General features: G+C 61.7%; 1 protein-coding gene across 1 annotated transcript in view; it reads right to left on the bottom strand.

Moving 5' to 3' along the window:
* LOC133341888 (uncharacterized) overlaps positions 1-18,322 on the bottom strand; it is a 73,881-nt gene that overhangs the window by 2,876 nt on the left and 52,683 nt on the right. The window contains exons 4-8 of the mRNA XM_061550742.1: positions 17,039-17,365; positions 16,421-16,574; positions 14,587-14,773; positions 1,622-1,670; positions 378-565 (exon numbers count right to left, since the gene is read on the bottom strand). Coding sequence (XP_061406726.1) covers positions 378-565; positions 1,622-1,670; positions 14,587-14,773; positions 16,421-16,574; positions 17,039-17,365 — 905 coding nt within the window. The remainder of the gene's footprint in view (positions 1-377; positions 566-1,621; positions 1,671-14,586; positions 14,774-16,420; positions 16,575-17,038; positions 17,366-18,322) is intronic.

The following is an 18,322-nucleotide window of genomic DNA, read 5'->3' as shown; positions in this document are numbered from 1 at the left end:
GATCTCCCGGCCGCTAGGAGGGAGCGACATCGTGGGGGTCGTGTCGGTGCGAGGGGGGAGCGACATCGTGGGGGTCGTGTCGGTGCGATGGGGGGAGCGACATCGTGGGGTCGTGTCGGTGCGATGGGGGAGCGACATCGTGGGGGGTCGTGTCGGTGCGATGGGGGAGCGACATCGTGGGGGTCGTGTCGGTGCGATGGGGGAGCGACATCGTGGGGGTCGTGTCGGTGCGATGGGGGAGCGACATCGTGGGGGTCGTGTCGGTGCGATGGGGGAGCGACATCGTGGGGGTCGTGTCGGTGCGAGGGGGGAGCGACATCGTGGGGGTCGTGTCGGTGCGAGGGGGGAGCGGGAAGAGGCGGGTGAAGGGACCTCACCTCGTCCGTCTGCGCGTCTCCTCCTCCTGCTGCTGCTGCTCCTGCTGCTGCTCCTGCTGCTGCTGGTGGTGTTGTTGTTGTTGGTGTTGTTGTTGTTGTTGGTGATGCTGCTGGGGCTTTGGTGGTGGTGGTGGCGCCGCCGATGGGACGAGAGCACGCGCGGTCACGCGACGGCCTCCCGGCCACATCTGTGTCACGACAACCACAAATCACAACCGCCACCACCACAGTCACAACCGCCACCACCATCGTCACAACCGTCACCACCATCGTCACAACTGTCACCACCATCGTCACAACCGTCACCACCATCGTCATAACCGTCACCACCATCGTCACAACTGTCACCACCATCATTGCAACCGCCACCACCATCGTCACAACCGTCACCACCATCGTCACAACCGCCACCACCATCGTCACAACCGTCACCACCATCGTCACAACTGCCACCACCATCGTCACGACCGCCACCACCATCGTCATAACCGCCACCACCATCGTCACAACCGTCACCACCATCGTCACAACCGTCACCACCATCGTCACAACCGCCACCACCATCGTCACGACCGCCACCACCATCGTCACAACCGCCACCACCATCGTCACAACCGTCACCACCATCGTCACGACCGCCACCACCATCGTCACGACCGCCACCACCATCGTCACGACCGCCACCACCATCGTCACAACCACCACCACCATCGTCACTACCGCCACCACCATCGTCACAACCGCCACCACCATCGTCACAACCGTCACCACCATCAACACAACCGCCACCACCATCGTCACAACAGTCACCACTATCGTTACAACCGTCACCACCATCGTCACAACCGTCACCACCATCACAACCACCACCACCACCATCACAACCAGCACCACCACCATCGTCACAACCGACACCACCATCACAACCACAACCATCACAACCATCACCACCATCGTCACAACCGTCACCACCATCGTCACAACCGCCACCACCATCGTCACAACCATCACCACCATCGTCACAACCGACACCACCACCGCTACCACCACCACCATCATCACAACCGACACCACCATCATCAGAACCGTCACCACCATCACAACCACCACCACCATCGTCACAACCGCCACCACCATCGTCACAACCGTCAGCACCATCACAACCACCACCACCACCACCACCATCGTCACAACCGACACCATCACCGCCACCATCGTCACAACTGCAAGGGAGGGAGTCAAACCTGGGTCAGTGGCACCTCCCCCCTCAGCAGCTCTGCCCTCCTGGTTGACCTGCGGGTCAAAGGGTCAAAGGCAGAGAAAGGTCAGAGAGGCAACAAACCTCAACAACACCACCACCACATTCACCATCACCAGATTCACCATCACTACATTCACCATCACCACATTCACCACCACTACATTCACCACCACATTCACCACCACTACATTCACCACCACCACATTCACCACCACTACATTCACCACCACTACCACCACTACATTCACCATCACCACATTCACCACCACTACATTCACCACCACTACCACCACTACATTCACCATCACCACATTCACCACCACTACATTCACCACCACTACATTCACCATCACCACATTCACCACCACTACATTCACCATCACCACATTCACCATCACCACATTCACCACCACTACATTCACCACCACTACATTCACCATCACCACATTCACCACCACTACATTCACCATCACCACATTCACCACCACTACATTCACCACCACTACATTCACCACCACTACCATCACCACATTCACCACCACTACATTCACCACCACTACATTCACCACCACTACATTCACCACCACTACATTCACCACCACTACATTCACCACCACTACATTCACCACCACTACATTCACCACCACTACATTCACCACCACTACATTCACCACCACTACCATCACCACATTCACCACCACTACATTCACCACCACGACATTCACCACTACTATCACCACCACTACCATCACCACATTCACCAACACTACATTCACCACCGCTACACTCACCACCACTACCATCACCACTACATTCACCACCACTACACTCACCACCACTACCATCACCGCTACATTCACCACCACTACCATCACCACCACTACCATCACCACATTCACCACCACTACATTCACCACCACTACATTCACCACCACTACATTCACCACCACTACATTCACCACCACTACATTCACCACCACTACATTCACCACCACTACATTCACCACCACTACATTCACCACCACTACCATCACCACATTCACCACCACTACATTCACCACCACGACATTCACCACTACTATCACCACCACTACCATCACCACATTCACCAACACTACATTCACCACCGCTACACTCACCACCACTACCATCACCACTACATTCACCACCACTACACTCACCACCACTACCATCACCGCTACATTCACCACCACTACCATCACCACCACTACATTCACCACCACTACCACCACCACTACATTTACCACCACTACCACCACCGCTACATTCACCACCACTACCATCACCACTACATTCACCACCACTACCATCACCACTACATTCACCACCACTACATTCACCACTACATTCACCACCACTACCACCACCGCTACATTCACCACCACTACCATCACCACCACCACTACATTCACCACCACTACATTCACCACCACTACCATCACCGCTACATTCACCACCACTACCATCACCACTACCATCACCGCTACATTCACCACCACCATCACCGCTACATTCACCACCATTACTATCACCACTACCACTACATTCACCACCACTATCATCACCGCTACATTCACCACCACTACCATCAGCACTACCATCACCACTACATTCACCACCACCATCACGGCTACATTCACCACCATTACCATCACCACTACCACCACCACTACCTTCACCACCACTACCACCACCGCTATATTCACCACTACCACCACCACTACCTTTACCACCACTACCACCACCACTACATTCACCACCACTACCATAACCACTACCACCACCACTACATTCACCACCACTACCACCACCACTACATTCACCACCACTACCATCACCACTACCACCACCACCACTACATTCACCACCACTACTATCACCACTACCACCACCACTACCACTACATTCACCACCACCACTACCACCACCACCACTACCACCACCACTACATTCACCACCACTACCACCACCACTACATTCACCACCACAACATTCACCACCACCACCATCACCACTACCATCACCACCACTACCATCACCACTACATTCACCACCACTACCATCACCGCTACATTCACCACTACATTCACCACCACTACCATCACCGCTACATTCACCACTACATTCACCACCGCTACCACCACCACCACCACCACTACCACTACATTCACCACCACTACCATCACCACTACCATCACCACTACATTCACCACCACTACCACCACCACTACATTCACCACCACTACATTCACCACTACAATTCACCACCCCTACCACCACCACTATACTCACCACCACTACCATCACCGCTACATTCACCACCACTACCATCACCACCACTACCATCACCACCACTACCATCACCGCTACATTCACCACCACTACACTCACCACCACTACCATCACCACCACTCCCATCACCACTACATTCACCACCACTACCATCACCGCTACATTCACCACCACTACCATCACCACCACTACCATCACCGCTACATTCACCACCACAACCATCACCACTATCACCACCACTACCATCACCACCACTACTACATTCACCACCACTATCATCACCACTACATTCACCACCACTACTACATTCACCACCACTATTATCACCACTACATTCACCACCACCACCACCACTACCACCACCACTACATTCACCACCACTACCATCACCACTATCACCACCACTACCATCACCACTACATTCACCACCACTACATTCACCACCACTACCACCACCGCTACATTCACCACCACTACCATCACCACTACCACCACCACTACATTCACCACCACTACCATCACCACTACCATCACCGCTACATTCACCACCACCATCACCGCTACATTCACCACCATTACTATCACCACTACCACTACATTCACCACCACTATCATCACCGCTACATTCACCACCACTACCATCAGCACTACCATCACCACTACATTCACCACCACCATCACCGCTACATTCACCACTACCACCACCACTAGCTTCACCACCACTACCACCACCGCTACATTCACCACCATTACCATCACCACTACCACCACCACTACCATCACCACTACCTTCACCACCACAACATTCACCACCACTACCATCACCGCTACATTCACCACCACTACCATCACCACTACATTCACCACCACTACCACCACTACCATCACCACTACATTCACCACCACTACCACCACCACCACATTCACCACCACTACCATCACCAGTACCATCACCGCTATATTTACCACCACCACCACCATCACCACCACCACCACATTCACCACCACTACCACCACCACTACATTCACCACCACTACATTCACCACCACTACCACCACCACTACATTCACCACCACTACATTCACCACCACTACCGACCCCCACTACATTCACCACCACCACCACCACAACATTCACCACCACTACCATCACCACTACATTCACTACCACTACCATCACCACTACATTCACCACCACTACCATCACCACCATCACCACTACATTCACCACCACTACCACCACCACTACATTCACCACCACTACCATCACCACTACATTCACCACCACCACCACCACTACCATCACCACCACCACCACATTCACCACCACTACCATCACCACTACATTCACCACCACCACCAATACATTCACCACCACTATCACCACCACAACATTCACCACCACCACCATCACCACCATCACCACTACATTCACCACCACTACCACCACCACTACATTCATCACCACTACCATCACCACTACCATCACCACTACATTCACCACCACTACTGGGTTGCCGGGTTCGTAGCGAAGCGCGCTAACCGTTGCGCCACCGCTCCCCACCATCACCACTACATTCACCATCTCCGTGACGAGGCCACGGCCGGCCAGCCGAGAGACGCTCAGCACAAGCGTGACCGCTGCCCCCCCCCACCACCACCCCGGGCCCCCCCAAATCGCCTCTCGCATTCCGTAGCGAGACGCATCCCCGCGTCACGAACGTTCATCATCACAACCGTCAACTGTAAAGTGGCGGCATTTCACCCGTTAGACCCCCACAATGCACTGGGAGGCAGGACACAGACCGGCCTTGCAGCGTGCACGGACGCGGCGGGGGGCTGGGGGGGGCCTGCAGCTCGGGGGCCGAAGGCCGGACACGGCCCGAGCACCTCTCGCGACTCCGACGGTCCCATTAGCAAAGTCACGACGCCGTCGCGTTCCGCAGCACGGCGGCCGCACCGGCAACAGCCGTGACCTCGCGAGTTCTCAGAAGAACCCCAGATCCCCGGGGCCCCCCCCCCGCCGCCGCCGCCGTCGACGAGTGTGAACACGGATCGTCGGTTCCTGCAAATACTGCCGGGGCTGACGCGCGGACGGCCTTGCGAGGTCACCAGCAGGATCACTGCCGCTGGTCCGAGCGCGTTGGCACGAGTACCGAGTGACAGGAAGGAGATCGCGGCTGGTGCACCGCACGTCCGTGATGGCCGTGGTCGCTTCTCGTAATAAGAGCTACATAGTTCAGTGGGGGCCTTACCTGCTAAAATAAGAAATAATAGTTTAGTTGTTGTGGATCTAAGGGACGGACGCTGGCCCCGGTGCAGACAAAATCAATGACTCACGAGGGGGGGGGGGCGGCGCTTTGCTGTGTAGACGCTGACAAAGCGAGTGGTGACGGACGGTGTAAAGAAATCCACGTGAATGATCAACGCAGTGGCGGGGGTGGGGGGTGGGGGTAGAGGATGGAGGGGAACTCAAGGGCAGCCGAGCGTGACCTCTGACCTGCCGCCCGCCCCCCCGGGCGGCGAGATGAGGAGATAGCGACGGATTTCGTTAGAGAGCGGTGAAAACAGAAACAGGTGATTGGACACGCACACACACACATGCACCTACACGTACACACACACATACACCTACACGTACACACACACATGCACCTACACGTACACACACCTACACGTACACACACACATGCACCTACACGTACACACACCTACACGTACACACACACATGCACCTACACGTACACACACCTACACGTACACACACACATGCACCTACACGTACACACACCTACACGCACACACACACATGCACCTACACGTACACACACCTACACGTACACACACACATGCACCTACACGTACACACACCTACACGTACACACACACATGCACCTACACGTACACACACCTACACGCACACACACACATGCACCTACACGTACACACACCTACACGTACACACACGCACGCACCTACACGTAGACACACGCACCTACACGTACACACACACACGCACCTACACGTAAACACACACGCACCTACACGCACACACACCTACACATACACACGCACACACACGTACACACACACACGCACCTACACGTAAACACACACGCACCTACACGCACACACACCTACACGCACACACACCTACACATACACACACACGCACCTACACGTACACACACACGTACACACACACGTACACACACACGTACACACACGCACCTACACGTACACACACGTATGCACGCACACGCATGGGAAAGAAGCAGGGACGAGCGTACGGTGAGAAGGACATGGGGCGGGCGGTGAGACACAGACCGACGGGCAGGTGGCCCCCGGCTGGCGGGACAGAGGGCCGGGGGCGGTGGGGCGCCTGCACGACACGGCGCGACACGGCGCGACACGGCGCGACACGGCGCGACACGGCGCGACACGGCGCGACACGGCGCGACACGGCGCGACACGGCGCGACACGGCGCGACACGGCGCGACACGGCGCGACACGGCGCGACACGGCGCGACACGGCGCGACACGGCGCGACACGGCGCGACACGGCGCGACACGGCGCGACACGGCGCGACACGGCGCGACACGGCGCGACACGGCGCGACACGGCGCGACACGACACGACACGGCACGACGCGACACGACACGGCGCGACACGGCGCGACACGGCGCGACACGGCGCGACACGGCGCGACACGCGCGACACGGCGCGGACACGGCGCGACACGGCGCGACACGGCGCGGACACGGCGCGACACGGCGCGACACGGCGCGACACGGCGCGACACGGCGCGACCGGCGCGGACACGGCGCGACACGGCGCGACACGGCGCGACACGGCGCGACACGGCGCGACACGGCGCGACACGGCGCGACACCGGCGCGACACGACACGACACGGCGCGACACGGCGCGACACGGCGCGACACGACACGACACGGCACGACACGGCGCGACACGGCGCGACACGGGCGCGACACGGCACGACACGGCGCGACACGGCGCGACACGGCACGACACGGCGCGACACGGCACGACACGGCGCGACACGGCACGGACACGGCGCCGACACGGCGCGACACGGCACGACACGGCACGACACGGCGCGGACACGGCGCGACACGGCGCGACACGGCACGACGCCGGCAAGGAACGCCGACACGACCGCGGCCGCGTGGCAGCAGCCTATAGCGCCTGCCATTCACGCCGGTCGCCCGGCCAGGCACCGTCCGGGCTCCAGGCTGTTGGCGACACGGCTCCGGCGACCGTGCTAGTCACCGTGCCGGCGACCGTTGGGGTGCGGTTGGAACCGTCGGCGGCCCAACGGCGTACGGATGATGTTCGCTGGGTGTTCACGCGCTCGCTCACAGCACGCACCCCGCTGCGTGTAAGCCACCCCGCTGTGCCACCAACACACGCTCGCTCGCACACACCCACACACACACCCACACACCCACACACGCTCGCTCGCACACACCCACACACACACACACGCTCCCACACACCCACACACGCTCCCACACACCCACACACGCTCCCACACACGCTCCCACACACCCACACACGCTCCCACACACGCTGCCACACACTCCCACGCACTTCCACACACGTTCCCACACACTCCCACACACCCACACACACTCCCACACACCCACACACGCTCCCACACACCCACACACGCTCCCACACACCCACACACGCTCCCACACACGCTGCCACACACTCCCACGCACTTCCACACACGTTCCCACACACTCCCACACACCCACACACACTCCCACACACCCACACACGCTCCCACACACCCACACACGCTCCCACACACCCACACACGCTCCCACACACGCTGCCACACACTCCCACGCACTTCCACACACGTTCCCACACACTCCCACACACCCACACACACTCCCACACACCCACACACGCTCCCACACACCCACACACGCTCCCACATACCCACACACTCTCCCACACACTCCCACGCATGCGCGCCACCACCGTCACGCGCGTCCGGACGTTCACAGAAAGCGAGGAGCGTGGGGAGCGTGGCGACGCGGAGCGGCCGACGTCACCTTGAGCAGCACGACGCTCCCCGGCGCGCTGAGCCCCGGCGTCTGGAAGAGGAGGAACCTCCTCCTCCGCCTCCGCTGCTTGTCGTGCATCACCACCGCCAGGTTCATCGCTCCGATCGCGCCGGCAAACCTCGCCACCCCCCCAACTCCCCAGTGAGCGAAACCGGCGCTCGCTCCCGACCGGGGCAAAGCGTCGCTACCGCACGGCCGGGCGAGCCGGGCGAGCCGGGCGGCGGCGGTCGCGACTCCGCGTCCCTCCGCTCCCGTCTCCCGACAAGGGCGACGACGCTGACGACGCTGACGACGCTGACGACGCTGACGATGTAAACTCGTGTCCACGCGGCATCTCCCAACCGCTCCCCGGCACGTTGCCAAACTCCCCCGGCAAAGAGGAACCGCCGCCGACGATGATCAGATGGCACGGCGAGCGGCGGCGGCGGCGGTGGTGGTGGTGGTGGTGGTGGCGGTGGTGGTGGTTGTTCTGGTGGTGGTGGTGGTGGCGGTGAGGAGAAGAGAAAGACCCCGGAGAGCCGCACGGGAGGCGGCGCTCGCGCCGACGGCGTCTGTGACCTGAGCCGGGCGACGTTAAAAACTCCAACACCTCACTCACCCGCTCACTCGCTCACTCACTCGCTCGCTCTCTCACTCACTCTGTTATTTACTCGCTCGCTCACTCGCTTGCTCACTCACTCACTCGCTCACTCACTCACTCGCTCTCTCACTCACTCACTCACTCGCTCTCTCACTCACTCACTCGCTTACTCGCCCACCCACTCACTCGCTCGCTCACTCTCTCACTCGCTTACTCGCCCACCCACTCACTCGCTCGCTCACTCTCTCACTCGCTCGCTCACTCGCTCTCTCTCTCACTCACTCACTCTCTTACTCTATACCCGTTCACACTCTCACCGCCTCACTCTCTCTCTCTCGCTCACTCCGCCTAAGCAGCGGCGGTAGCGGTCGCGACGCTTCCTGCTCAATGGAGGCATTCACAACAGCTGGGCTGGGGCGGTGGCGGTGGTGGTGGCGGTGGCGGCCCCGCAACTCGTCTCCCTCCCACACGAACCCAACCGCCTCTCCCCCGAGCTCCCCCCCACCCCCCACCCCCCACCCCCTCTCGCTCACAGCCGGCCCTTCACAAATCCTGCTGTTGCTGCTGCCGCGGCGAGGAAGCGGCCACGCGGCTCTGAGTGACAGGGGGGGGGGGGGGGGTTGGGGGTGAACGTTGGAGGGTGACGGACGCCTGGCGGGGCCCCCCACCGGCCCCCCCCCCCACTCTGCGCGTCGCCCGATGGGCTCACCCACTTGAGCGGCTTTGGCGCGACGCCGGGAGACACTTTAGTGGCGGAGCTCGATTCTCGCTCCCTCCCTGACGGCACGGCGACGACGACGACGACAACGCGGCTTCGAGTGCCTGACGCCCACCCACCCGCACGCACCGCCTTCCCGCACCACCATCCAGCACCACCATCCCGCACCACCATCCCGCACCACCATCCAGCACCACCATCCCGCACCACCATCCCGCACCACCATCCCCCACCACCATCCCCCACCACCATCCCGCACCACCATCCCCCACCACCTTCCCCCACCACCATCCCGCACCACCATCCCGCACCACCATCCCGCACCACCATCCCCCACCACCATCCCGCACCACCACCCCGCACCACCACCCCGCACCACCACCCCGCACCACCATCCCGCACCACCATCCCGCACCACCATCCCGCACCACCATCCCGCACCACCATCCCGCACCACCATCCCGCACCACCCACCACCATCCCGCACCACCATCCCGCACCACCATCCCGCACCACCATCCCGCACCACCATCCCCCACCACCATCCCGCACCACCATCCCCCACCACCATCCCGCGCCACCATCCAGCACCACCATCCCGCACCACCATCCCCCACCACCATCCCCCACCACCATCCCGCACCACCATCCCCCACCACCATCCCGCACCACCATCCCCCACCACCATCCCGCACCACCATCCCCCACCACCATCCCGCACCACCATCCAGCACCACCATCCCCCACCACCATCCCGCACCACCATCCCCCACAACCATCCCGCACCACCATCCCGCACCACCATCCCCCACCACCATCCCGCACCACCACCCCGCACCACCACCCCGCACCACCATCCCGCACCATCCCGCACCACCATCCCGCACCACCATCCCGCACCATCCCGCACCACCATCCCGCACCACCCACCACCATCCCGCACCACCATCCCGCACCACCATCCCGCACCACCATCCCACACCACCATCCCCCACCACCATCCCGCACCACCATCCCCCACCACCATCCCGCACCACCATCCAGCACCACCATCCCGCACCACCATCCCCCACCACCATCCAGCACCACCATCCCCCACCACCATCCCGCACCACCATCCCCCACCACCATCCCGCACCACCATCCAGCACCACCATCCCCCACCACCATCCCGCACCACCATCCAGCACCACCATCCCGCACCACCATCCCGCACCACCATCCCCCACCACCATCCCCCACCACCATCCTCGCACCACCATCCCCCACCACCATCCCGCACCACCATCCCCCACCACCATCCCGCACCACCATCCAGCACCACCATCCCCCACCACCATCCCCCACCACCATCCCGCACCACCATCCCCCACCACCATCCCGCACCACCATCCCCCACCACCATCCCGCACCACCATCCAGCACCACCATCCAGCACCACCATCCCGCACCACCATCCCGCACCACCATCCCCCACCACCATCCCCCACCACCATCCCGCACCACCATCCCCCACCACCATCCCCCACCACCATCCCGCACCACCATCCCCCACCACCATCCCGCACCACCATCCCGCACCACCATCCCCCACCACCATCCCCCACCACCATCCCGCACCACCATCCCCCACCACCATCCCGCACCACCATCCCCCACCACCATCCCGCACCACCATCCAGCACCACCATCCAGCACCACCATCCCGCACCACCATCCCGCACCACCATCCCCCACCACCATCCCGCACCACCATCCGGCACCACCATCCGGCACCACCATCCGGCACCACTTTTGGGCACCACCATCCGCCACCACTTTCTGGCACCACCTTCCGGATGACGCGGGTTTACAAAATCCGCCGGCTTCTGCCCACCGGGTCAGTCGCTCCCACTCCTCGCCCGCCCGCCCAGCAGGCCGGGCAATGGCTATTTATTTATTTATCATTCCGCTCGTTCGCCCAGAGAGAGCCTCGCGACGAGCCTCAAGACTCTCGTTCGGCAGACGAGGTGACATGGCGCTGCACGAGGCGTGAGCGGCACAGGCGCACGCAGGCGCTGGCGCACGCAGGCAGACGGAGCCGTCGTTGACGCAGAGAGGGGCCTTGCCCGTGACACCTGGCAGCTCGGCAGCAATGCTGATGAGGCGCTGCGTGGCGAAACCAGTTTTGCCGGCACCGGATCAATGCCGCCGAAGTGACGCACTCCCCCAGCTGGGTCGCCCGGCTGATGGGATGCGTCCAATATTGAAGTTGAGTGTTTGTTTGTGCCGAGAGACGGGACCGGAGCCAAGGGGGTGGAGCGCCGACTCACCATTGATTATTTATTTATTTAGGTGAACTTCACTTCGTCGTTCTGCAGACTCGCTGCTCTGCCAGCACGGTTGGGAACTCCGGCCCAATGAAACCTGACCCACCCCCCCACCCCCCCTCACCCTCCCCCCCCCCCCAGGGGGCTCACCCCCCCTCCCCTCCAGCGGGGTAGCGTGGACGGGCCGAACGTGCGGCAACGCGGTGCCCGATCAGCGTGGCCGCCTACATCGAGACGAGCCGCTCCGTGCGTGCGTGCGTCGCTTATTTACCGTTTGTTTGTTTGTTGTTGTTGTTTGTTGTTGTTTCGTTTAAAGATCATCTACCCGGGACGGCCGCGGACGAGACTCCCAGAGCCTCTCTCGTCCAGGAGGGGTTCCTGCCAGGCTTTCACAACAGGGGGGCGATGTTGCTGATGTGTGTGTGGGTCTGTGTGTGTGGGTCTGTGTGTGTGGGTCTGTGTGGGTCAGTGTTGGTCTGTGGGTGTCTGTGTTGTCAGTGTTTTATCTGTGTGTGTGTGTGGGTCTGTGTGTGTGGGTCACTGTTTGTCTGTGTGTGTGGGTCTGTGTGGGTCAGTGTGGGTCTGTGTGGGTGTCTGTGTGGGTCACTGTTTGTCTGTGGGTGTGTGTGGGTCTGTGTGGGTCAGTGTTGGTCTGTGGGTGTCTGTGTTGTCAGTGTTTTCTCTGTGTGTGTGTGGGTCTATGTGGGTCATTGTTTGTCTGTGTGTGTGTGGGTCTGTGTAGGTCACTGTTTGTCTGTGTGTCTGTGTGGGTCAGTGTTTTTTCTGCGTGTTGGTCTGTGTTGGTGGGTGCCGGGGAGCGGTTGTGCGCTGCGGTACGAACCCGGCGACCCGAGTTTGATTCCCGCTCACGGCCAACAAAACCGGTGACGATTATCTGCACCGGCCCTGGGCCTCCCCTAGGTTGGCTCAGTCTCAAATGAGTGTGGTGTGTAAAGGCCGCCGGGCGTGGTGCTGGCTACGACCCACCGCCCTCTCGTATGCCGTGCCGGACTTCACCGGTGCTGCTACTCTACACGGGGGGATCTTTGTCACCAACTCATTCGCTCACCCACTCACTCACCTGCTCGCTCACTCACTCGCTCACCCGCTCACTCACTCACTCACCCACCCACTCACTCGCTCACCCACTCACTCACTCGTTCACTCATTCACTAACTCGCTCACCCATTCATTCACTCACCCACCCACTCACTCACTCACTCGCTCACCCACTCACTCACTCACCCGCCCCCTTTGTTTCAACTGCCACGACGGGTGCTACCGGCACCATCAGCCACCGGTGGTGGCAGAGTGAGACAGGGAGAGCGCGAGAGAGGGAGGGAGTGAGAGAGGGAGGGAGAGCGCGAGGGAGAACGGCTATATTTGGCACAAGTGGGCGACAAACACAGACCGAGACGTCTCCATCAGCTGGCACACGAGACGCGGAGACACGCGGTGCCAGCGGAGGGCAGCGTCAATCCCTCGGCGATAGCCGCCACTCGTTACTCCCCGCGCGCCAAACACCACCACCACCACCAGCAGCAGCAGCAGCAGCGTGGGGGCTGGAGCCACCACCACCACCACCGCCACCACCACCTCCACCACCACCACCACCGCCGCCATCGCAAGACACTGCCACCACCTCCGGCACCACCACCACCACCGCCGCCACCACCACCGCCGCCACCACTACCAACACCGCTACCACCACCACCACCGCCGCCACCACCGCCACACTCGTACTACGCCAGCTCTCAGCGCTCCGGGCCGCACAGTCTCCCCTCCACCGTTCCGTATTTGCGCCCGGCGACGGCGCGAGTGACCCCACAGCCGCCGGCGGCGGCACCACGACGGGGGGGGGTGGGGGCTGGGGGGTGTGGGGGGGTGGGGGCTGGGGGGTGTGGGGGGGTGGGAGGTGCTGTCACCTGCTGGGCCGTGCGCCGTGCCAGCACGTCGGCCAAGCGCCGGATGTCGGCCTCGGGCCCTCGCTGGGTCCCCCTGCGGCCGCCCTTCCTGCTGCTCAGCATCGCCACGTCCAGGTGGGGGTGAAAGGTCACCCAGGAGCCCTTTCCCAGGGCATGCTGGGAGCGTGGAACCCACGCGGCCTCGCAGCTGGGGGGGGGTGGGTGGGGGTGGTGAGTGGGGTGGTGAGTGGGGGGGTGAGTGGGGGGGTGGGTGGGGGTGGGTGGGGGTGGTGAGTGGGGGGGGTGAGTGGGGGGGTGGGGGCGGTGGGACTGCCGGCGGGTGTGAACACCCCGAGTGGACAGACCCCAGCATGTCAGGACGGTGGGGCGGGTGGCGACTTGCAGGGATACTGGAAGGGCTAAACAGACTGTCGGGGCGAGTGCTGTTAGCGAGCACTTATGAAGGCCGGCACGGCAGGCGAGGGGGTGGGTGGCCTGCACCACGCCCGGCCGCCTTTGTCTCCCCGGTGGCGGTGTTTGCACACCGCACCTGGTACTCATTTGAGGCCGAGTCGACCTAGGGGAGGCCCAGATGTTGGTGCCCGTGAGCGGGAGTCGAACTCGGCTCCGTGTGTGACCGGGAAGCAATCGGAAACCCTGGACAACGCGCGCAGGAATTCTGGGGGGTTGGTAGGGCGGGAGGTCACTGCCCCCGCCCAGCCCCGACCATCGGACACCACCCTGCCCCCCCCCCCTCTGCTGCCCTGCCACATTGCGGTAACAAAAGGAATCGCTGTACCCGCACGTCTCCTCCGCGTTCCATCAACCCCCGCACACTCGCACAGACAAAGTGCACGTCTGTCTGTGCGTGAGATGACATCACCACCACTACCGCCATCATCATCGTCATCGTCGTCACCACCATCATCATCGTCACCGCCACCACTACCATCATTGTCACCACCACCATCACCATCATCATCACCATCATCATCATCGTCGTCACCACCACCATCATCGTCACCACCACCATCATCGTCACCACCACCACCATCATCACCATCATCATCACCATCATCATCATCACCATCATCATCATCGTCGTCACCACCATCATCATCATCGTCACCACCACCATCATCGTTACCACCACCACCACCATCATCACCATCATCATCACCATCATCATCATCACCATCATCATCATCGTCATCACCACCATCATCATCATCGTCACCAACACCATCATCGTCACCACCACCATCATCGTCACCACCATCACCACTACCATCATCGTCACCACCACCACCATCATCGTCGTCGTCGTCACCACCACGACCCATCATCGTCACCATCACCACCGTCATCATCATCATCGTCGCCACTACCACCACCATCATCATCACCATCATATCATCGTCAACACGATCATCACCACCACCACCATCATCATCGTCGACCACCACCATCATCACCACCAACACCACCACCATCATCAACACCGCCACCAACACCACCACCATCACCACCACTGTCATTACTACCACCACTACGCCCCCCCCCCAGCCCTTGTCAATTCCGTCCGGCGACGATGACCCCTTCACCGCCACCCCTGACCCCCACAGCGCCCCCCCACCCCCTCCCCCCCAACACGCCGGATGGATCAGAGTCTCCCCCACGGCGTGCGCGGGTTCGCGATGGCGCTCGCTTGAGCGAGCGTCACCGTGCCGCTCGCTAACGGGTTTGTCGAGGGGGGAAAGGTGTCCCGGCACAAGCCGGACGCACACGGCTCGCCCACGCCCTGCCGCCGGGAATCTACCCCGGCGGTTTGTCACCGGTGACGATTGCCGCTCACCGCTCGGCAGCGCCGGGGGGGCGTTCGCCGGCGGCGTCCCCGTTGGGGTCGCGACCCCCCGCCGTGTCCCCGGCGAGGGTGGCGGCTGGGAAGGCGGCGCGCAGGCAGGAGAGCACGCACGGCAGGGAGAGGCGGCGCGCGGTGGCCAGCAGCGCTGCCCGCACAGACACACACACACACATAGAAACACAGACACACACAAACACACACACATATAGAAACACACACAAAGATCCCCCGCCGTGTGGACTCAACAGGCTGTAGGGGCAAGCACCTATGAAGGTCGGAATGGCAGACAAGGGGGGGTGAGTAGCCAGCACAACGCCCGCACCAGGTTCTCATCTGAGGCTGAGTCGACCTAGGGTAGGCACAGAAACGGTTCAGATAATCATCACCGGTGTTGGCCGTGAGCAGGAATGGAACTGGGGCTTCTGGGTTCGTAACGCAGCGTAGCGCTAACCACTAAACCACCGCTCCCCACAGCACAACACACACGCACACACATCAACACATCACACACCCCCTCTGCCTGTCGCCCCAAACGTCAATAATCCTGCACTGACCCACACCACCGATCTCCGACCCTCACCACCGCCGCCACCGCCGCCGCCGCCTCACCGTGCCGCTTCTCGTCGGGCAGCGCCAGCTCCCCGCTGGCGCGCAGGTGCTGCAGGGCGGCCGCCACGGCCGGGTCGAGGCGCGCCAGCTGCTCCGCGTCCAGCCCCGCCAGCAGCGGCGAGTCGAGCCGCTCGCCCGGCCAGCGCGCCAGCTGAGCCGCCACGGCGCACGCCAGGTCGCGCGCAAACGCGAAGCGCGCCGTCGCCGCCGCCGGCGCCGCCGGCTGAGGGCACCCCGAGGCGCCGGCCCCGGTCAGTCGGCTGGGGCCGGCGGCGCCTCGCGGCCACGCCCACAGGGAGAGGCCCACGTACTCGCAGCGGTCGTGGCCTGCGGGCGGCAACGCGGGCCGCCAGGGCCCGGCACCACGGTGAGGACGGTGACGGGGCACGGCGACGGTAAACTTTGAAGGCGATGACGGTGACGGCAACAACGGCGGGGAGCGACCGGCATCCGCATCCCAATGCGGTTGAAAGGGCACCCCCGGTGGCAGCTGTCCCTGTGCGGCAGTCAGCCGCTAGGAGGCAACGATAGCTCTGCTGTGGAGCCTGCGGGGGTAACCCCAGCGGCAGGTGTCCCTGCAGGGAACAAGGTGAGCGGGCGCCGGTCTGCCGGTTGCTGCGCGCGGCGATCCCTCGCAGGCAGAGAGACCGAGGCAGCGAGGTACGGAGACGGGCAGGCAGAGGGACAAACAGAGACACGCAGAGAGACAAACGGAGACACGCACAGAGACAAACAGAGACACGCAGAGAGAGGCAGGCAGAGACACGCAGAGAGACAAACGGAGACACGCACAGAGACAAACAGAGACACGCAGAGAGAGGCAGGCAGAGACACGCAGAGAGACAAACGGAGACACGCAGAGAGACAAACAGAGACACGCAGAGAGACAAACAGAGACACGCAGAGAGACAAACGGAGACACGCACAGAGACGGAGATACAGAGAGAGAGAGACAGGCAGACAGGCAGAGAAAGACAGAGACAAAGATCCCCCGTACAGGGTTCACGGGCCGCTGGGGCAAGTGCTGTTAGCGAGCACCTATGAAGGCCGGCACGGCACACGAGGGGGTGGGTTTGCAGCACGACCCCCGGCCGCCTTTGTCTCCCCAGTGGCGATGTTTACACACCGTACCAGCTACTCATTTGAGGCCGAGTCGACCTAGGGGCGAGGCCAGGAACAGTTCAAATAATTGTCACCAGTGTTGGCCGTGAACGGGAATCGGGACTCGGGTCGCCGGGTTCGCAGTCCGGGGCGCTCACCCTGACACCGCCAACAAAGTAAGAA

The sequence above is a fragment of the Lethenteron reissneri genome, chromosome 1, assembly GCF_015708825.2.
Source record: "Lethenteron reissneri isolate LAM-NWPU_2019-01 chromosome 1, ASM1570882v1, whole genome shotgun sequence".
In the NCBI taxonomy this organism is placed as follows: Eukaryota; Metazoa; Chordata; class Hyperoartia; order Petromyzontiformes; family Petromyzontidae; genus Lethenteron; species Lethenteron reissneri.
Note: the sequence above shows the minus strand (reverse complement) of the source record. Positions and strands in the feature narration are given on the sequence as shown.